Below are 23075 nucleotides of genomic sequence, written 5' to 3' on the forward strand. Positions count from 1 at the left end.
TAACACAAGGGAGATCCTTGCCTTGTTTTACACGCAGAACACCAATTTATTCTGTGAATAGGTAGGTGACCAAAAAGAGTTAAGCGCTCATTTCTCAAAAGACTGAAATGAGGAAAGATGATGGGAATCTTTAGGCTACAGGTTTCTGCTCATGTCCCATTAAGAAAAACTTCTGAGAGATTTGAGTGAAACACATTTTTATGTATTTTTCTATTTGTAGTTTGTGCTTCATATGCTGTTAGCCTCAATTCTCAGCAGATCAGCAGAAAGGGCAGCACACGAATCCAACCCCATAGCACAGACTTACAACCCCACAGCTCCTCCTGGCTAAGCTCACACCTGTGTGGAAGGAACATCCATCCTACAAATATTTTCCTCCATTCCAATGCCCAGTCTGGGTCTAGTTGATGGTAAAACAAAACATCTTCTATTCTTCTTTCACTCAACTATGGTCATTCTCTCACATGCCAGTTGGTGTTTGTATACAGAGCAACTCTTTACCTGTACTTTGAACACAGTTCTCACATGACCATAAAGAAAAGTTTGGCATGTCTTTTGGCAGCATGAGTCATTTCTTTTTGTACCTTTTCTGGTCATAAAAAATGAGTCAAGTTTTATTTTTAATCACACTTTTATTACCTTTTCCCCAAAAAACAAGCAAAAAAATCCTCAAACAGATCACACACTATTGTGCTATATTTACACTGTAGACTTCTTAATCTCTAATGTAAATATGCATACTATGAAGTAATCTGTCTTTGGAAAAGAATGCTATTTTGAGTGTTGTGATGATGGATAAATCTTATCAATGTAATATTCTAAGAGAAAAGAAAATCCATTTTCAGAGCTGTCAAACATGAAGATAAGCATACAGATTAATTCTACTCAAGTTATTTAAACAATTTTAAAAGAAACCTCCAATGTTACAATAACTTAAGCAAAATATTCCACACACATAACATAGCTAAAACTGATTATTTTTGATGGACATTGCTTATCAAAATTGTATTCAAAAGTAGGACTAAAAAAATCACCTAAAAGTTTCAAACATGCGATTTAGAGTATTCATTTCTTCTTGGGAGTTAGTTTGTCTTCATAGTTGACTATGCCACTGCATTCTTCTGTCTTTGACACAGGATACTTTATAAAAGCACGTCTAATTACATCAACATCACGTCCTAAATGATCCATCATGGTCGATACAATTGAAGGTGGGCCCTCTAAGTCTACCAAAAAATACCTGCAATGAGAAACACACATAAAATAAAACAAAGTACCTGTACTACAACTTGAATTCAAATAACAGTGAGATATCTCAAACGAAACTCATTTTTTTTTTTCTAAAGTTCTGCTACCAGAATTCTTTAAATAAAAACTCAGTACTATCTTGATTTCAAATATGACAAGTTCAACTCAAGCAGGCTCCGTCTGAACTCTTCTTGGTGGCGCAGCACATTAAAGAGAACTTGACCTTCTTGTACCTGCTCCATAGCTGGATCTGAATTGTAGAATCATAGAATGGCCTGGGTTGCAAAGGACCACAATGATCATCTAGTTTCAACCCCCTGCTATGTGCAGGGTCACCAACATCTGAATAATATTTCGTGGGTTTTTTTTTTTGAATGGTGGCATATTAACTTTGCTTACAACATGCACTCTCCTTTGAATTCACAGCATTGTTTCATTGGGAAACAAATGACAGTGCAAAATATCTTAAGCTTACATACACATAGGTATACTGCTTCAAAGTTCTGCTTTGGAGCTGAATGCAAGTTAAAAACACAAAACTAAAGCAAACAGAAAACAAAAGCAAAAGCAAAAAAACCCCACAAAGAATAAAATACACCCAAATAGATGGACTTATCCTAAATTAGGAACCTCTCCAATGTGAACAGAGCTTAAATCATCAATGTGGGGGCAGGAGCTGAAGCTGCATTCAGGAAATGCCAACTTGCACAGTCGGCACTTGACAAGTGTGCTGACTTGCTGATCTTGGCAAGAGTGAAAAGGTCTTCCTTCCACACATGCACAGAATGTATCAAATACACTGCTCCAGGTAAGCACTTCGTCTCCACCACACAACTACCTTTGGCATCTGCTAAACAAACCCTACTGCCTACCTACAGAAAGGATAACATTGCTTGCCCGTTAGTATCCCGAGTTAGTATAGTATATAGTGTGTATATTAGTATACTAAATATCTTGATTGAACCTCCCCAAGAAGCATCACCCTGAAACATACCCTGAGAGCAGTATTTCTAAGTCATGCTATACATTTGTCAAGAATTGCACTCCTAACTCACAAACACTGAAGCAGGATCAAGCATTCCAGTTGGATTTAAAAACTGTACCTAACAAGACTGTATTCTGCAGGAGACACAGGCTTTTATCAAGGTGAACATCACTTCCATAGAGGTAATGCTGGAGGACAAGTCCACAAAATGAGCAGTTGGAATGGGAGGCTGAACGGGAAATACAGGAGGTGGGGTCTCCAAAAACAGACAGATGCACATCCATGCCGCTGACCTGCATTAGAGCTCTTTTTACCTAACTAAATGCCTTGCATAATTAACACCAAGAAATAGTACACACACAGGAGACCTGTTAGGTCAGAAATGAAATTGAGAAATCTGCTGGACTGCTGCGCAGAGGTGGAATTCATACATGGAAAACGCTGCAAAGAAAATTCTTCTCAGCCAGACATCCTCATCCTGAACCTCTTACGCCTGCATCTGTATTAACAGTCACAATTTAGGACTAAAGACTTTTTCAGAACAAGCAGATGGAAGCACTAAGTTCCCCCAGATGAGGTGAGGAGCCTGATGGCAAGAAATCTCCTTGCAGCCTGCACTGAAGAAGCCACTCCTCCAGAACAGGTGCCCAACTGGTGCAGGCCTTGGCTGTGCATCACAGGAGTGGGGGACCAGCGCCAGCTCACTGAGTCAGCTATGGTGACTGCAGCAGGAAGGGCTGCTGCGAGATGCAGGGACAGCTTGCCTTAAGGAGGGCTTGGAGGGTGGTTCACTTCTCTGTGCAAATCTCCACAGAGAATGAAGAGTCTTTCTGAAGATCAGAAAACAGGCGATGCCACCTGGTTAAAAGTTTAAGGAGAAGAATGAGTTTGAAGCTGGGACGAGGCATGAGAATTGCAGCATAACAATTCCGAAGAATGCACAAATGCACACTCCTTGAAAAGGGAAAGTCTTTTTCTGTTAAAGCCATTAAAAGCCACTGGTAAATTTAACAAATGCCACTTAGATCTTCTCCATTGGAGGAACCCTTCCCAATCCTCTCATACTTGTGAATAATATAAGGGAGGATGGAGAGAGAAATCCCAGCTGATGCCATGCCATCACTCCCACGCCCCCTTCCCCTAGCTTTAGGTTTGCAGGAGCATTCATTCATTTTGCAAACCGTGCACCGTATTAATCCCACTTCTCCAGAATCTGATTTCATTTCTGCTTGCAAGTGGTATGCTGCTTTCCATTGTGCTTCTAAAACGGCAGTAGATTTTTTTCTTGTTGGTTTTGTGGGTTTTTTTTTTTTTTTTTTTCCCCTTCAAAGGCTGCTTTGCAACTTTGTGCTTTCTCTCACATTAGCAAACGGTGGAAATTTCCACTGACGCACTGTTGATAACTGAAGGAGAAGTGGGGGATGGGAGGATGAGCTGTTGCAGCATATCTTTATGACTCCTCGCAGAATAGGTATTTTATCTGAGGACACAAAACTGCAGTAATTGGGGACAAAGCCTTTTTTTTTTTTTTTACACAGCAACCGGTCTTCAAGGTAACAAGCAGCAATTGCATTCCTGTGTAAAAAAGAGCGAAGGAGGGCCAGCAATAAAAAATGTTATTCTTTCATTAAAGGAAGAGAAGAAAATAACAGCTGCAAAAAGAATAAGCAAACACAATTGACAATGCAATTCCTGCGGAGATCCGGAACACCTTCCCTCCAAATACATGCATTTAAATCAGCTGTCATGAGGTTATGGGCTTTTTTTCACCCACTCTAATAAGGCATGCCTCAATTTCAGCCAGCGATCTATGACCCCCTGATCAACCACGCCGTTTCTGCTGTTTGTGTATTAAGCAAAAGCAAATCCCAGTGAGATTTAAAGATGGGGAAAAATACAGGAGAGGAACTACCTCATTTGTGCAAGCAGAAATGCAAAAGCATTTAGGCTGTCTAGGAGTCAGCCGAATCATCAGGGGAGAAATGCAGGAAAATTCCATTGATTCAATAAGAGACCACAGTTATTTTTGTCATCTTGCTCAACTGTAAATAGAAGGATGATGTAAATACAGGAGAGCAGACTACCCAGTGAAACACATTTAAACAATGCTTAAATTGGAGAAAAAAATAAAAAAGGACAGGTTTCATTTATCTTTTTTAACATATCCAAGGAAGAAATGGTTTGAACATTGAACCCTAAAGATGGACAGTATATGGCTTCAAAGAATCCTGAATGGATCAAAACTCATCTGTAAATCATACAATCACAGAATGGCTTGGGTTGAAAAGGACCACAATGATCATCCAGTTTCAACCCCCTGCAGTGTGCAGGGTCACCAACCAGCAGACCAGGCTGCCCAGAGCCACATCCAGCCTGGCCTTGAATGCCTGCAGGGATGGGGCATCCACAGCCTCCTTGGGCAACCTGTTCCAGTGCCTCACCACCTCTGTGTGAAAAACTTCCTCCTAATATCTAACCTAAACCTCCCCTGTCTCAGTTTAAGGCCATTCTACATGCAATGTGCCCGTGGAGCAGAGGAAAAAGCACACATACGGTAGACTTGGAAAAGACTGTGTGGTCCCACAGTTGTGCCCAAAAAACGTTTGTGTGCTTAAAGATGATAAGCTCAAGCTCCATTAGCTATCTTGCCCTTAAATTTTTCCTTTGCACACAGCACCAGTGCGTCTAAAGTAAGCTTCCCTAATGGGAAAGTGGAAGATAAGGCAAGAAAATGTACAACTGAAGCACCCAAGAAGGGAACAAGAAATTGTCACGAGGAAAGCAAGCTGCGGTACTCTCATGAAAATAGCTGGACATTCATTTTCACTGTGATAATCCCCTGTTAACAAAATTGCTTTGCTACATGAATGCCCGCTTCATGTTTGGAACCACTGCATTGTTCTTGAAGAGCCACAGTTTGCTTTTTTCCTCAATTCTTGCAGCTACTTGTCCTCAGTGGGGTAGGCAGGCAAGCTTCTGCTCAGACGGATTATGGTTTTGTAGCTGGAAGGATTAGCACAATGTGTTATTTCTAGCTTTTAAAAAACATGCATGGAATAGATGGGAATCCCTTTAAAATCACAAGGACAGCGACTGGGAAGTTCCAGATTGAAACCAAAAGCTGTATCTTAATAATTGAACTGTGCCATAGCAGGGATGCAAATAATCCATAATTTCCCCAGTACGCTGGGGAAAACTAATTTCTTTTTTTTTTTTAAATTGTCCACAGTCTTCAAAAATTTCATTTGCCAACCCTATACATAGATGCCTGTTATTCAGCTAATTCAATAACAGAAAGATATTTTGCAGTGTTGCAGAAAAATAGAAAAACACTGCTTCACTGCAAAACAGAAACAAGCCCGACCTATTCCAAGTATTTTAGAAGCCATGCTCACTGGGCAGCATTTGAAAAGTCTGCAGATTTGTCACAAAGACAGCTGAAAGGATTACTGTTTGGGAGTGGCCATTACATTTAATCAACATGCTTGCACAAAGATGATACAGAATTTAGCACACCAGAAAATGACACTTAGCACCTCAACATCTCAAATTATTGCACTGTGACATTTCTTCTAGCAAGCAGAAAACTGCAAATTGCAATCTCAAACATAAGGGAAGAAAAAAAAAAAAACAGCAGTTCAGGGCTCTGATACCCAATGTATGTGCACACCTACACATGCATGTGGACAAAAACATGTGAAGGGAAAGTAATGGTTCAACTCATCAATGGAGAAAGCCCCATCTAGTGGAAGAAGACAATCAATTTCACAGAAAATACTACATACATGCCTAATACTCAAGTATTCATACTTGTTTTGTCCTGACCCCAGTACAATGCAGATTCAGAATTCCTTTTTGCTGAAACAGACTGAGACATAAGACATCCTCAAATTTGAACAAACCAAACAGCACAAGCTGTACATTAACTATAAATTTAGTCTGATGGTATTAAGAAACTTTGCAAGGTCTTTCACCTGGTTTTCTTTTCTCCAGTTTGGCCTGTGGAAGCCATAAAAATCAAGGCAGTCTACCTGAGGGAAAGTGAAGGTGAATCACCTGCAAGATGAAGTCCTTCCATCATATGATCACTTGTATTTAAGTATATATACATATAAGTATATATACATATGTAAGTATATATAAGGGGCCAGGAAGAGATGGTTTGAGAAAACCTGAAAACAATCCTGAGAATACCTCTGATGGATAACTATTATTTCACTCCTAAAAATAAGTAACATTATATCCAGATAGCATGGGTTACTGGACGGCAATTTAACATCCCCTGTCCTTAGGGAATAATATTCCACCACAAGTTCCTTGCTTAAAAACAAATTGTGTAAGTACAGTTCCTATATTGTAGGAAAGGAGAAGTTTAAACATAGTTCACATAGATAAGCTTACAAAATACTCAGACTCTTAAAGAACATCATACCCAATACTCCTCTCAATATCTATCTATTCCTTGTATGTTAACTACCATGGCACTAAGGAAATGAGGTAGACTCACATGCCCCTTCTTCCCTAAGCCCACATTTTGGCAGTGAACCATGAAGTCATGAGGCATATAAAAGCAAAACACGAGGTGCTTCCACAAAAAGGAGAAACTTCTTCAGGCCCTAAACCACCAAGGGGCGTAGGGAGAAATTTGTGACAAAGCCAGGACAGCCTCCGAGGAAGGAGCCTATGCTACTTAGCATACTCCAGCACCACTGGGGTCCCTGTGCAACTCCAGAAGAAAATTCCCCAAGCACATGTTAAGACAGACATGCAAAGCACAATTCACCATGAACAAAAGTAAGACCCGAGCTTGCTATTTCAGAGAACAAGTAGGTTGATGAGGTAACTTGGAGTGAAGAGCAAAACAAAAAAGAACGAGAGACAAGCAAATAAAAAATGAGCGCTGCCACCTATTCAAAATCAAATTTAAAGGACAAATAGAAACAACAAACCAAGGCAATGAAAAAGTTGGCAAACAGAACATGGAAATTGTTATGAATAACCAGAATTATGCACAGTTTACCTAGAGAACTCACAAATAAAGAGAATAAAAAAGTAAAAGATGTAAGAAAGCTCTAAAACCATTACTATGTTAGAGGTAGATTAAGTAAGGAAAAGCACACGGAGCAAAGCAGAAAAGAAAGACCACAGTGCTGTACCAATTTACCAACAGCACTCACTAGGCTGATGAACAGCATCCTTTCTACAACAGAAATAACAAAAAAATATAAATAGAAGTAACATTTTTAAAAAATCTCTAACAACAAATCTCCAGGGCATATCAAGATACCCAGAAAGCAGCAACACACAAACTCCAATTACGCCTGGCCACTTTCTTCTCCCTAAAGCCCCTGCCATAGCTCCTTCCAGTGTAACAGAACCCTAGTTTGTAAAACGTTTGAGCCACTACCTTCCCAAAGGAGTGCCTCAAACCTATTTTTTAAAGATCTGTTTTGCAGCCTCCCTTGTACCAGCTTCCCTGAAGTAAAAATATCCTGCATACCAGCCACCTCCCCCAAACCAGCTCCTTAATCTGATGCCTTGAAGCATGAAGTGTCACAAGCATATGATTAAGGCATAGTCTGGCAAGGCCAAAGAAAACAGGTATGCCACAAAGTGCAAACCCACAGACTGTACTACTGAGGTCTATCATTTTACAAGTAGTTGCAATATTCCTCAGTTCAGCTCTGACCGCATAGGCAGCAATGGCTCTGTAATGTCATCAGCAAGCCATTGTCTAGACCCTTCATTTGAAAGCAGCTTTGAGAGATTCATTGTTTCTGTATCATTTTAAACAGCAAAGAAATCTAGAGTTTAACATTCCTTGAATTCATACACTTAATTTAAATCAGTTTGCTTCTGTTTGTTCCAGAAATAAATACATCCCTATACGTATGATACAGTACTAAAAAAATGCACAAGCAATTCAAGTACATCATATCAAAAGCAATTAAGTCATGGCTAACAGAACAAACACTTGGCACGAACCTGTAATCCATTAGGTAATACAGTCAAGAAACCTTATTTACACTCTCCTATTGTTATTTTTTCGGAGACGTGATGGCCATGGGCAAGTCACTCAGGCTCAGTGCCCAGTACAGTTAGTTATATACCTAACCCACACTGGAACCAAAGCATGCCTGTGTCACGTTTCATTCATCTGTAAGGTGAACAGTATCTGTTAAGAATTTTTGTGTTACACTACAGAATACACTTGAATCACACTCTTAAATAATTTAAAAACAAAATAATGCTCTGCTACAGCAATTAACACCATTAATTAGTAGTCACTTTAACTTCCATTTAAAATACCAATCCACTAACAGTTTGTAAGTTTTATTCTCCCCATGTATCCATGCAGTTCCTGAAGGGTACTGTTTTCATAATTCCCTAAACTCAAAGCCTGTCAGTATTGGGTCTCTAAAAAACAGAAGCTGTTTTCTGTCAGAAGAGATGCGCTTAACAGAAAGACCTAAATTTCTTTTAATATACACTCAGTGCACAGGGACCACCTGCTCAGTGAATATTGTTTCCAGAGGAAAAAAGTCAATTTTACATGTGATCTGAGGTCTTCAAAGCTGCCATGGAGTAAAAAACCATTCATTCCAGTGACAGCTGTGGGCCACTATCCCCTATGGCAACCTTTGAAAAATCACAGCTTTATAGATCAATTGGCAGCAAAATTCTCATTCTCCACTAAGTCTCCTGGATATTCTTAAATTCGTAATGCGCCTGTAATGCTGTATAGCTGAGACAGATGATGTTGAAGCACTACAGAACGGAGAGGGAAAAAATCTGTACTGAGAATTCAGGATACCTGCTTAATGACCAGTGACACGCATTTTAGGTTTAATTCTTTGCCACTTACTAAAGACACCTCTGTCTGCCTCTGTCAGTCACACTGTTTTATGCTACGCACCGTATGTAAAGACTTGAATTACAGTTAAATTAACTAAAATGAAATTAAAATGAACTAAATGAAGAGAACATATACCAAAAGGCTGGGAGAAGGATGGCCTCTCGACATGCTGCAGAGCACGTCTCAGCAGAGCTGTGAGCAGCTGGCAGTGACATGCTGATGGGCCTTGAGTCAAGATAAGGAAACAGCTTGGGTAACAATGGCTGTTTATAAGGGAACCAGGACATTCAGGAAAATCATTTTGTCTTCCCAGTAAATACTCCATGCAGCTGAGGGGACTCTGTGCCACTCTGAGTGACAGGAAGATGGTTCGTGCAGAGGTCACTAGGGCTGTCTCTAAGAGATGCTCTCTATTAAGCTGTGACCCATGCTATGAATATTGTATTGCACTAATTTTCACGAAGTAAAACTACAGAGGAGGACAAAGGAAGTAATGGATTCAATGTGCATCCTGAGCCCATGACATCTACATGCTCTCAGAAAACAAACTACCTGAAGAGCTCTGCTGAGAATCACAAAACTAAATGAACAAATCCACCCCTCAAAAATGAAAAGCTTTCTAAGGTTCACCACTCCTCTGCAGAAACGTAGCACCACTTGCACTCTCACAGAAGCCCTTTGAGTCACATCAAAAAAAGCCCAGAATAATTAAAAAAAAGTTAGAGACCACATTAATATGCTGTTTAATCTACCACTCAACACCAACTTAGTATGGAAGAGGAGACAGGCAGAATTAACTCGTTATTTAGAAACAAAGATATTAGATTTCTTAGTGAGTACAGGTGTATATTTAGCTTGATCTTGAAAAGTTTTTTTTTACCTTTCTTTTTAATGTTTTCCTGTTAGGAAAAAAAAAAAAAAGTTACTTTTATGGGTGCTGTAAAGTAAAACTGACTGATTTTATGAGGTGGACAAAGATCTGACTTTTCACTTTCTGTTCCCATACTATGTTTAATATCCTTAGTAAGTTGTTCTTTGGACCATATAAAATATCAAATAGTGTATTAGGAATCCATCACCCACAGTGAACTGCAACCTCCCTGGCATATATATACAAATGCCTTCTCTCACATTACTAGGTCCAGAAACTGCTGCTGCTTCCCATTATAATATCTTGTTTCTCCTGAATTTAAATTATCCAAATAACGTTATTCTTTCCTGTAGTACACATTTTTAATCACCTCTCCCTTTTAAGAAGCCAGACAATTGAGAGCAGGGAACTGCCATATTCAAATACAGAGAGTCCAAATCCACAGCAAGCAGAATGAAGGCTAATTATTTAGAGATACTTGAACTGGGAGGTGGAGGAAAAACAGCAATGGTCACATTAGTCTGACAGCTTCATGACCATGATTTAAAACATGGTAATTATTTGTTACTAAAACCAACCTCAAATAGAAAATCTATCTCCTCTAAGGACTGCAAAGAAGAGGGTTACAGTATACTGATCCCCTCCTTCTCCCTATGAAACAGATAATCTGTTGTAGTAAACAAGTTAAACTAGCTTACATATCTGAAAGATCCTTTGGAGAAAGGATTAATGTTTATAAATATCTAAAGGGAGGCGGGAGGCAAACAGATGAAGCCAGGCTCTTCTCAGTGGTGCATAGCAATAGGACAAGAAATAATAGCCTAAAACACGGTAAAACAAAGTAATAGCCTAAACATGGGAAGTTCCATATAAACATGTGGAAGAATTTTATGGCTAGGATGACAGAGCACTGGAACAGGTTGCCCAGAGATATGGTGGAGTGTCCTTGTATGGAGATTTTATGAGGTGGACAAAGACCTGTCTGGACGCCTACCATGCAACCTATTGTAGGAACTTGCTTTAGCAGGGGGTTGGGCTCAATGATCTCTTGAGGTCCTTTCCAACCCTTGCAATTCTGTGATATGCCTTCTATTCAGTTCTGTTACATAATTCTGTCTGGCTGTTCTTCTTTTCTTTTGGTCTCCCTGCTGAAGAAACCAAGACCTGACCTCCAAATTGTTGCTACTCAAACCAAGTGGAAACTGTGATCCAAGGTGGTGAAGTGTTTCAAGGTGTTAAGTGCTCTAAAAGAAAATTTGTAAGTTTCAACTTCAGTCTTAGCTCCCATCTATAATAAAATAAGTTATACTAGCTCCTCGCTTTGCTTAATCACCCTGAAAAGAGTAAGGTAATTAATAATTCTGTCTTGAGACAAGGCTTTGATTAGCTCCTGTGTGGAGACAGCAAGACTAAAATGCAAAACATACAGGATCGAGCCACATTTTGAACGCAGACTACCACAGGCACCATGGAGCAAGAGTGCAAGAACTTCATGGCCACAGTGCCATTGCTTTTGGTAAGGAACTGGCACACCATGGAGGTTTCCCCCTCCCTATCCTTTCTGTCAGCCTGCTGTGCTCCCCTTCACAGAAGGGAGCTCTTCAGCAGAGGGAGCAGAGCCCCAGAAAATGATCTAAGGAGGGCTTCATAAAAAGCACACCTCTGGAATCACCTCATCTTCTCTGGTACCAAATGACAACCAAGGAAGGTGGCACACATGCTGGTCAGCCAACCGATGACAGCCGGCTGCACTGGAAGGATGGGGGAAGCGTGCAGCTAATTGTTATTTGGATTACCGCAGGCAGGCCCAGCGCCGCACAGCACAGGTTGCCTAGCAACATTTCCCAACCTTAGAGGAGAGCCAGCCTCCATTTCCATGTCGGAGGTAGTCCAAGGAGCAACAAACACTAACATGAGTGATCGGGGTGAAACCCACAGCACCCACCCAGCCAGCCCCAGAGAAGCCTGGCACCTGATGGGCCAGTTGAGAACTGTCTCTGGGGGCAATTGGAACCATTTATCCTCTAAGCGAGCTGCACTTACATGGTCATCTTTAACAACTGTACCACAAACACGAGTCCTACGGGATACATATGGTGATTAACATTTAGTTCAGACGCATTAGAGAAAAAGAATCAATCTTGCCAATTAGCAACCAGCAGATTAAGTAAGACTTTTATCAGTAAACAGCCTGACTGGCTTGGAAAACAGTTACGTAAAAACGCCCTAACAAAATAACATTGTGTACACTAGGGAAAGCAGTTCTGAAGGCCTGAACTTGGGCCACACACAACATGACATCTAAAAACGAACAAGAAGCCAACACCAGGCAAAACAAAGAGGCACAAAACAGGGCAACACATGCACAAAGAGCCCCACAAAGCCTTGCCAAGGTGACAGACATCGCGTATCTACTCCCCAAAAGCAGAAGGAAGACCAAATGATGACAGTTACATAAGTACATTTTATAGGAGCACTGAAAGGCTATTAAGAAAAAATGCATCATGCATACCCTCCTCTCCTGTGGCGATGGTTGTGCTTGGAGATTTTATATGGCAGAGCCCTTTCTCCCAGGTTTTCGAGGTTCCTCACAATGGCTCCTCTCTCCATGAGAGCCTCTACAGTGCGCTTCAGCACAGCTGCAGTCTCAGGCTTTGAAGAGAGAAAAAATAAAAAGAGAGCAGGAAATGTACACAAATCTCGTTATTCTTATTATGTTGATTACAATCAACACACGCATTTGTATGGCTTAAGTATCAGAAGGGAATGTGTAGTAATCAATGGATTTGACTCACCTGGTATCACCTTGGCAGATCCTTGCACAGGTCTGAGTAAATACGTATGGCAAAGAGCAACTACGAACTGACAACAGCTTGAAAGACCCTTGGACCACTAATGCTAGTTAATATTGCTCATCAAAACATTTAAAGTGAACATTATGGGGAATACCAATCTGTGGCTTGCTGGAAATAACAATTAGCACTACATTCACTTTGCACCATCACTTCAACAGCACACATGTAATAGATATTTGGACCCTTGCCTAAATTGCTGCGTGTCTCATTACAGTTGCGTAGTTGACATCCAAGCCTGTTTAAGAACAAAAGAACCAGCACGCAGCAACTGGTCTAACATGCAGAGATTTCACTCCTCATAGGAGCAACTATGAGGAACAGGCAGCCAAAAAACAGTAGGTGAAACAGATGCAACATTTTCCTGCTTAATGCAATGATTTCAGCAGCAACACTTAGTAATATCTATGAAAACGTTATTCAGTATAAATTACAACGTTTTGAAAACTGCAAACTTGGTACATTCTCGTGACAAGTATTTGAAAAAACCAATCTCTTGCAGGGAAAGGAAAGCAAGTGGACATCAAGCTGAACACAAAACAAACCACAAAGTGTTATTCCCACCTCCCTGCAAAATTTCACATCACCGTATATTCCCTAATCTACTTGTCTGTAGAAATGGCAATAGCTGAATGGTGAAGTAATTAAAGAGCTGGTTTTCAAAGTACTGCCCTTTCTCAGGCAGGAAAAAAAAAAATCTTCCGTAATAGTTCAATCATTTAATGAAGATTACTCAAAGTTAGCTTCGTGACTCTAAAAGGAAGGGCCATTTAGCACCCAAATCTCTTAAAGGACATTGGTGAAAAAGGTGGTACCATAATCTTATAAGTAAGAATGTGGTATAGTCCATGCCTCGGCATATAGAATTTCCTTCTCATTTTGCAGAGGATGAAAGGTGATAAGAAAGAGCTTCTAAATGCAGAGTAAAGGCGTTCAACAGGCAACATTTTGCAACGTTGACTGTTCTTGGAAAGACCAGGAACACAGATATTCTGAAATGATTTCTCGTTTCCATAGGTTAACTGACCTGTGAAAGTCAAGAGTCTGCATCTACTTCTCTTAACTATAAATCAGAAATTTTATTTCCTCCTCATCTGCTAGATGAACTGTTCGGGAAATTTATTTTCAACACAAAGACCCAAAGCAAAAATGCCTGGAATTTGTTTTCAATGTGCATTTAGGCTATGTTGTAAAACCGTCAAAGCAACCAGACAACTAAGTTCAAATATGAAGAAATGTCACTACCTTGCCAATGTTCTTCAATGCATTAAAACTAATGTTTCTCACAAGAGACAAATACTAAAGGTATCTCTTATCACAGTGTGAAAAATTAGGGTGAAGGCATTGTTAAAACAGCTTACGCACTGCACTACATTACTTTAAATCATATTTTAGCTCAGAAATAGGAAAATCATTTTTTCTGTTGACTTAGGATATCTTTTTGCCTTCGTGCCACAAAGCAAGCTGTTCTCACAAACATTTAAAGTGTCTAAATTTGACTTCGGTCTCTTCCTTCAAGTTTACCTGCAACAAAACCAGTGTGTTCAGAACTTATGAATGAGAGACTGGCAGACAGATAGGTACACTATACAGCCCTCACATGAAGTAGAAATCTACATATAAATCATGCCATCTGAAAAGACAAGTAGAACAAGTGGCATTTTCACAATAACTCCAAAACATTCATGTTTTCTTTTATCATAATAAAAAACGTTTGTTCAAATTTCTGCTACTGGAGAAGTGTCAGTAACAGTCAGGTTACAGATAACAGTTTGGCTTTACTTAACCCTATTCCTTCACACTCCACAAATGCTGTAACACAACAGAGTGAGAGCAGAGCTGTGGCTCCTCTCAATACTTTCTCCATGAACAACTATTTTCTCAAGCTCTTTACAGCTCTTTGACACAACTTAAAAGACACAAAGATGTGAGAATCTGGCTCAAACTTTAAATACCTTTTTTTTTTTTTGCTACTTCCATTAACACATGATCTCAGCACTCAAAACTCATCCAAACCAGGAGCTGCAGGTGAGACACCTTTCTAACAGTGGCTGCTTCATAGTGTTGCACATTCCAAAAAGCAGGGTGACAGAACTGTTAATGTCATCCATAGGTTCATGCTGCAAGAACTGTATCAGAAATCCAGCTTCAATAAAGAAGAGAAAAATAACAACTACGGCTGTTGTGAAACAAAAGCACTGACACAAGTATCATTCCTTAGGAGGTTCTGACTTCAAAATAAGAATCTGACAAAGACTGCTAAGATTTTACTTGTATTAATAATGAAAAACAAGTAGCTTTAGGAAAGAAAGGGTAGTTAATCTAACAGCTTCATTATTTTGTGCACTGCAGCACACCTGTAGTGCTTGCAACACTAGACAGGAGAACATATGCTTAGAAAGGAATAGGATCTGCCATTCAAGTCTTCTTCTGTGCCTGCTGTGTGTGCTTTGGTTGCAGAAGCCTCTGTGGTGCTCAAGCACTTATCACAGTAAATATCTGTCAGATTAATAAATAAAAATATCATTAGGTTTACTGTTGCTACTTGTTTCCCACTCAGACAAAAAATTCTGATCCACCAAGAGAGCTCTGTTCAAAAGAGACCGTAATTGATCGAGTCTTTTAGACAATCAGCAGCATGTCCAGATGTGGATGTATATGATATACCCTTCTATAACAACCATGCATGCTTCAGTTAAATCTACTGGATAAGTTTATTCCTCTGCATCCCTCCTACCCTCAAGTGACACTTAGGCTTTCTGTATCTTTTATACTTGCCAACAAATCAGCATTTTCCTAGAGTGGCAGCATGTCCAACATGATGTGCAGTTTCCAAACACAATGAAATCTAAGATAACGTCCTATATATTTAAAAACAAAACAAAACAAAAAGAACAAGAAAAGAAAGCCACAGATTTCTACATTCAGAATTGTAAAATATTACGCTTTTTTGCAACCTCTCCATTTGTGGAAGTACTTTGAAAACATAAACTAATTGTTGGTTTTGAAAGCTTGTCACTGCAATCCCTCTCATTCCTCCTCTCCAAAAAAGATCATGGTTCACCATAGCTTGCCTGAAGCCATCAACCAAACTATATATAGGCTAGCCTGTGCTAACCATAATATCCACAGACACAGGTTCCTTGGCTTGCCTCAGAGCCAGACCAGTTGAGGACATAGGAAATGGTACTGCCTGGCTCCCAACCCAGAAGCCACAACATTTTTTCCTAAACAGCCAGCAGTTATTCTAGTACCACAACTGTGGAGAAGCAAGGAAGAAAATAAAAAAAAATAAAATAAACTGAAGGAAAAAAAAAAAAACAAACCAGGAGCAAATGGCAGTCAGTGCCAGAATACCCATGCTGGAGAGCAGGAAGTGTTAGAAAGAGCATGTAAGCCCTGGTATGCAATTCTATCCCTTGTTCATCCTCCTGGGTGCATAATCAAGCCAGAGCCCTTTCAACTGGATTCACCCTTAGTGAACTTAGTGAACTTCATCAGTGAACTCCATTCACCATCTGGCCATAAGTAATTACCTTATTCTCCAGGAGATGCAGAGCCAGTGACCCCACTATGGATATGGAAGGAAGAGGGGGGAGAGGTCACTACAGACTTTCCAAATGCTTTTACTTGGAAAACACATACTTGGAAAACTGCCCCAGGAAAACTGAAGAACTGTTATCTACAGATCAAACTTCCTCAATCCTCTACCCCATGCTTTTAAAACTTGCAGCTGCCCAAGTGAAAATGTGCTGGCTAGCTTGTTAACCCAGTAGCCAATTGTCAAACACAAGAGGGGCACACTGCAAAGGATACTTTCTGTCTACGGTTGGCCTTCTCCATGGATGAGAAACGCTGTGGTCACATTTAGCAGGTCGCCTTCATGCTGCTGTCACCAACACTTCAGTAGCTACATATGTCAAGATAACCAAGTGCTTTTCCACAAATACCCATTCCTTTGGGCCCACCATCACCATTGCCTCCAAATGCAGACAGCCTCCATGCAAAGTTGAGCTTATCACTCAATCATGTCTGTCTACGCTGCACCCCTTCTTTCACTCCAAAACCTCCCCGAGTCAAAGATTAATCGAAGTCCTACAGTTAAAGTGTGGGTATGTACTTTTGTGTCTCTTTTCAGTGTACCATAAATATCATATGAGTGAGCAGCAAGCACAGACTTCTTCAGAATCTAAACTGATTGCAAAAATAGGAACAGATGAGGGGTACAGTGAAATGTTGCCCAGGATCAAAGCCACAAATGCACAGTAATAACCAGTAAGTACTGCAGCACAGCTCCAAAAACCTCTTTGTGAGGGGAACTTATGATACACCACCAGCATGAGTAAAAACTCGACTACAGTCTTCATCAGTTGTAAAGAATTCAGATGGCACTAAGCAAGTATATTTAAAAAATTGGGAAACAAAAGAAAATGGGCAACATGCTAAAGGCACAGTATTTTTTGTCCTACTGGAGGCTAAATGGATGTGAGCTCATCAGCTGAAACTATAATATGCATTTCTCAGGTGGGGCAGAAACTTGGCAAGAATTTGAAAAAGAACTTGGGCAAAGCTGACATCTCCAAAAAAAAAAAAAACAACCAAGGAGACTCGCATCCAGTCCTAACAGAAAGGACAATTCTGTGGCTGAAATTAGAGCCATTTAAAAAGACTGCAGAACTATTCCAAGTTTCATCTAGTTAGCTGGCCAGAGGGAGCTCATGAGATGACAAAGTCAAAAGAACAGCAGTAAAAAGAACTGGCTGAAAAAGAAGCCTTCTCAAGCCACCAAAGCTCTTGTCCTATAAGAAACTGTAGAGAAAAAGGGAAATGGGCACCAAATACTTAGTTTTAAGGGTTAGTTAGGACTGCATTCAAGTTCTTCTGACTACTCACCCAGTTAACACAAAGCATTTAAAATCAGTGGGCATCCTCCTAAACAAAAAGAATTTCATCATGATTAGCATGACTGCCAAAATTCAAAATCAAAATCTGATCTAAATAAAAAAATACGGTTGGAAAAAAAAATATGGTTGGAAGAAAGCTGCAATTCAAAAGCAGTATAACCAGGAAAAAACCCCCCTTAATGTTACTGAGTTTGTAATTAAACACTAAAAACTTGTTAGTGAAAATGATAAGAACACGTATTTGTAAACTTGTTGACATCAACACTGGCCTAAGAAAGAAAATGAGCTTTACAGTGAGAAATGACAGGAAACTGTGGAGAACCATTTAACTCTAACACCCTGCTTTAGTACAAGACGAAAAAACAATCAGCAGATTAAGAATTGGGAACAAAGAAAAAAAATGCTGCTAATATTAGTAAAAACTGTAGCCAGGCATGAAGAGCAATGATGTCACTAGCTGTCCTGTATCTGTCTAAGGAACAAGCCTGAACTCCTGGTGCAAGATGTGAAGCTGTAATCACCATAAAAACATAAACAACACGGAACAGTCACAACCAGTGATAGACATGCACTACACAGAAACGACCAAAATAAAGATAAAAGCGGTAGATCAAGTGAAAAGTAAGTGTGCTGGCCGTGCTGCACCCATGACAAAAAATCATTTGCATGTGACTTCTGAATGTAAGAAGGGTCTTGGGAAAGTAATCAACGAAAATTTGAGGAGCCAGGACACCTGGCTGGATGTTCAAAGCCAGGCAGGGGATGGAAGGGAACAATCTAGGGAAAGTTGAACACAGAGCAGCATCAGATAGGAACAGTTCTCTGTAACTGTGACGGTATAATTTACTAGGCATAGAGTAAGGAACAAATGGCAGACTCCAAGTTCGTATTTCCATCAAACAGTTATTGGCCAAGACAGAAAGATACTCTAGAAATGGGTTTAAGTTAAGAAGTTTTAGATGGTAAGTCACTACAAATAAGTACGGGGGAGTGATCAAAATTGACTCAGTCTGATTTTAATAAACACCACATCCTCAAAACAGCTCTTTAATCAGCATTTTAATGGAGGCTAAGCCAAGGAATTAGCAACTACACTGAATGAGAATTTGAAGCCGGAGGCCTGTATGCAAACAAAGCAACTTTTCAAGTCAAAGTGCTGCTAATCTCTCTTCTGTCCCCAAATCCACCTTTCTTCTTCAAAGTATCTAAATTCCATGAGATTTTTTTTAACTCAGAGTTTACGATTAAGGGAAATTACTGAATCTACAAAACTGAATTTAAACCTGAGCAATACCGATACCAGATTAATATCAGGTTTCAAATAATTTAAAACATTAATCTCAACAATGAAATGACTTACATTTAGTTCATCTTAAAAAGTATCAACTCTGATAATATCTAAGAACTCTGGAAGATGTCTTGTAATTCTCAACTAAATAACACTGCCAACTGTGACCAAGTCCTCTGTGACTCGAGGCTGTTTCAGTGGTTTATTATTAGAATTAATTGATTTAGTAAGTAGATACTACCTGAGATACAATTAAACATCTTCCTTAAAATGTCTTTTAGAAATTTACCCTGTTCTTCTCAACCACAATGCAGTACAACATGGACTCAAATCTAACACTCATAGTAAGGTAAGGTCTACTTACTGGAAACGTGCTCAGACCAAGCTTAGCAGAAACCACAAGTACAAAGATACAGAGTACACTTCATCAAACTTATTTTGTTTATTTACTAAGCTTAAATAAGTTCAAATGGAAAAGGAAAAGAAAAAACAAAAAACCAACCAGTGGTGGGAGTTCTTTCCAAACCTTTTACTGCCCCATGTTTGCATCACATGCGCATTTACAACTCCCTGCTCTTGCTTACAGCTCTCATTCTTTCCACATTTGTTAGGTTTAAGATTAAAAAGTAAACGCCTTCCAATGAATTGAACAAAAAGATGACAGGAAGAGCAGAAAATCAGGAAGTCAAAGAAAATTTTCTGCAATGTCGTCATACAGAAGATTGGAACCACATTTAAGAGGCTTCTTTTATCATCTCGGCATTTCTCATTGTTAAACCTCTACCTGTGTATATAAAGAATGCATAAGTCACTGTAGAGTTTGCCAGTTTAGGTCACCAACTGTCCCCAAAGCAGTCAGCTGACATTATTAAAAAACCCTGAAACTTCCGACTTCAAGAACTTTTCCTCAAGCATTTGAGATTAAGTGCCCAGCATCAAAGATCCACCTTAAAAAGAGCCTGAGACGAATAAAATGTAAAGCCACACTACATCATGCAGTCTAGTCTACTCAAGATCTGAATCAAGTAATCCTTAGATGAGTATGTAACAGAATCCCATGTATGGTGTATTTGGATATAATCAGGATCTTTAAACACCACAGAGCAAATGTTTGCTCTGTCTTCTCCCCACCTTCACACATTGCAGCTACAGTTTACTGCTTTCTTGAGAAAGCTGTTTATAGCTTCTCTGGATAAGAGGACCTCTGGTGCACTTTTACCTATCAAGATGTTTAGTGCGACATAACCCTTATGAAAACAGGCGGCTGCTGCTAACACAACTGGTAATTCATACAGAGACTGAACCACTCAACAACAGACTTAAGTTGAATCCTAAGTACCTCTTAAAAACGTCATATGTATTATCAAACGTCTTAAGACAAGCCCAATTTTAATTCACCTTCTTTATTCACCTGTAAGTTTAACATCAGTATGGAAGGGCTCCAAAGACAATGGCTGCTGCTCCAAGCCAAGCCAAAGCCAATCACTTCCCTTGCTCTCAGTGTTCTAAAGGAAAAAGATGCCCAAAGGCACAGCTTACTCCTTCAGGTGCCTATCACCTCAATTCACTAGCTTCTGTACAAGTTGGAGAAGGGACACAAATCAAAACACTGTTACGCTGCTACTGACACTGTCTTCCTGGATGCTTCAGGGACAGAGCTATCAGTACAGTGAAAAAGAATGGCTTTGCTGTTTTGTGAAGAGCACGCAGCATCACAAGCATTTAAAATGCATGCTTACTCCCTGTCCAACCCTGAATAGGTGATAGCAAGTCTGGTATTCCTCCCTGCAGGGAACAGATCGCTGTCTGACATGGCACACACACTGGCAGCTCAAAACCCACAGAGATTTTTTCACTGTAATTACTCTGGACACATACTGCACGCTAGGTATTTTTCAAGTCAGCTTTCACACTTCTGTAATTGGAGAAAAGCTGTGAGATGCGGAAGGAAGCTGGCACAGCATGCCTTCCAGAAGACAAACACTACTTCAGTTGAGAGCCACAAGCTGCAAAGTGCACAGACAGTTAATTTCAACATTCCCCAGGTCAAAGACTTAGAGTTCCAGTCTTTGGACAGTGTACATCTACCCGTCCAAAACATCCACAGCAGTCACTGAGTCTTGGGATATATTCCAGCACAGATCCAAACTCCAGACATAGAGTATACAGCTAGCACTAGACTAGTCTAAGGCACTGAATGAGAGAAATATTTTAAGTACTAAAACTAGAGATCTGACTCCTAATATTAGCTGTTATACTCCTCACAGTTACCCTTAGTGCTGTATAATGAGAGTCAGGACTACAAAAATGAACGTAGTAAGTAACAAACCACAAAGATTTTGTGTGAGGACTGTGGTCATAATTTTAAAATCCTCCTGCTTTTGCAGAAGATTAACTGACCTCGATTCTAAACCAGAACAGCATGTAGGGTGGAAATCACACTGTTTTCATTATACTGGTGCGCACAAGTGAAACTGAACCTTGACAACTTCTTGGCCAAATTTTCCTATATACAATATATACATAGGTTACTCTGAAAGTAATGCCTCAATGATTTCAATGGAAACTGCAAGAAAGAGCACAATAAAACTATTTGGTAGAGCAAATTCCAAGCTACAAAATGCTATCTATCAGCATAGTCACCACCATCAGCCATGCGTTTTTGCCAGCAATGAACAAGAGCCTGCATGCTGTGCTCGTAAGAATCTGCACCAGTGGAGGTGACCAACTGTTTCACAGCTGCTATGACAGCTTCACTGCTAGTAAAACACTGCCCACACAGTTCTTCTTTCATTGGCCAAACAGATGAAAGTCAGAACATGTCAAATCTGAACAACATGGTGAGTGTGGTAGGACAGTCCACCTAAGATTGGCAATACGCTCCATGGTCTTCAAACTGGTATGGAGCTTAGCACTGTCGTGTTGCATGAGAAAGGCAGCCACCTCCTCTGCCTCACTCCAGAAGTTTGAACCTTCAGATCAGCCAGCATTGCAAAGTAGTGGTCAAGTTTATGGTTTGTCCAGGAAATACAGAAGGATCAACCCTTTTCTAACTCAAAACACAATGCACATCACTTTAGCTTCTGTTGTCTTGAAGATTTTCTTTCATGGGGAATTCACAGCATCGCTCCATAAACTGCTATTTTGACTCTGGCTCATAGGGGTGACATCACATCTCATCTCTGGTAACAAGATTGAATGTCACGGGCCAATAGAAAGTGGATCATACAGTATTGTTTGAATAGGTCCTGACAAACTTACACATGGTATTCTGTTCGTTCCTGTATGAACATGAGTGGGACCCCCCTGGTGCAATATTCAGCTCCATACACAGTTCCCTAGTAGTTATCCACTGATCTGTATGAATGGGCTGATCAAGATGCTCTTCATTCTGTGGTGACAGCTGTGTACGGCCACCCAGAGCATGGTTTGTCTTTCATATCACTGTTGCTGCTGCTGAAATAAACTACCCACAGCCTCACTGTGCTAACATCCACTGTTCGGTCTCCAGAAACGCTCAGCCATTGTCTATGAATATCAGTGGGTGCCATTTTTTCCACATAGATGAATTCAATTCCACACCTCTGCTTTATACATGCTTCCATGTTAGATGCCACTGTCTTAGACTGCCCCTTTGCTGCCATCTGTCATACCACAACAAAATGAAACGGGATATTGGTGGGAAGGTTCGTCCCTCTACTACCATACCACCAACATCCACCTCTGATGTCATGGGCCAATAGAATAACATAGCAGGCATTACTTTCATAGCAGCCCTTGTACGTATACGTTTACACACACAGATACACACGGATATTCAAAACTAATTTACAAAACTAGTTTCATGGTCTAGATAAGTATTAAAACTAGTTATCTAGATCAAGTGTTATAAGTCATCACAGTCATGAAGTCAAATCACCACTTTAATCCTGTCCATCTAAGTACTCCCAAAAAGCATGAAAGAAATCACAAAGTTCAACCTGATTAAATGTGCTTACTAGATGGATAGGGGAAAAAAAGAAAAAAAGCAAAAAAAAAAAAAAAAAAAAAAAAAAGCAGAGAATTCAAACT

At 39.9% G+C, this 23075-nt stretch overlaps 1 protein-coding gene across 1 annotated transcript in view; it reads right to left on the minus strand.

The window, feature by feature from the left end:
- Window positions 1-612: 612 nt before the first annotated feature.
- Window positions 613-23075, minus strand: part of MRPS6 (mitochondrial ribosomal protein S6) — a 45544-nt gene continuing 23081 nt past the window's right edge. Inside the window, exons 2-3 of the mRNA XM_052673887.1 lie at window positions 12473-12612; window positions 613-1240 (exon numbers count right to left, since the gene is read on the minus strand). Of these exons, the coding sequence (XP_052529847.1) occupies window positions 1066-1240; window positions 12473-12612 (315 nt within the window). The 3' untranslated portion in view covers window positions 613-1065. The remainder of the gene's footprint in view (window positions 1241-12472; window positions 12613-23075) is intronic.

This window comes from Tympanuchus pallidicinctus, unplaced genomic scaffold, assembly GCF_026119805.1.
Source record: "Tympanuchus pallidicinctus isolate F22 unplaced genomic scaffold, pur_lepc_1.0 scaffold14, whole genome shotgun sequence".
Lineage (NCBI taxonomy): Eukaryota > Metazoa > Chordata > Aves > Galliformes > Phasianidae > Tympanuchus > Tympanuchus pallidicinctus.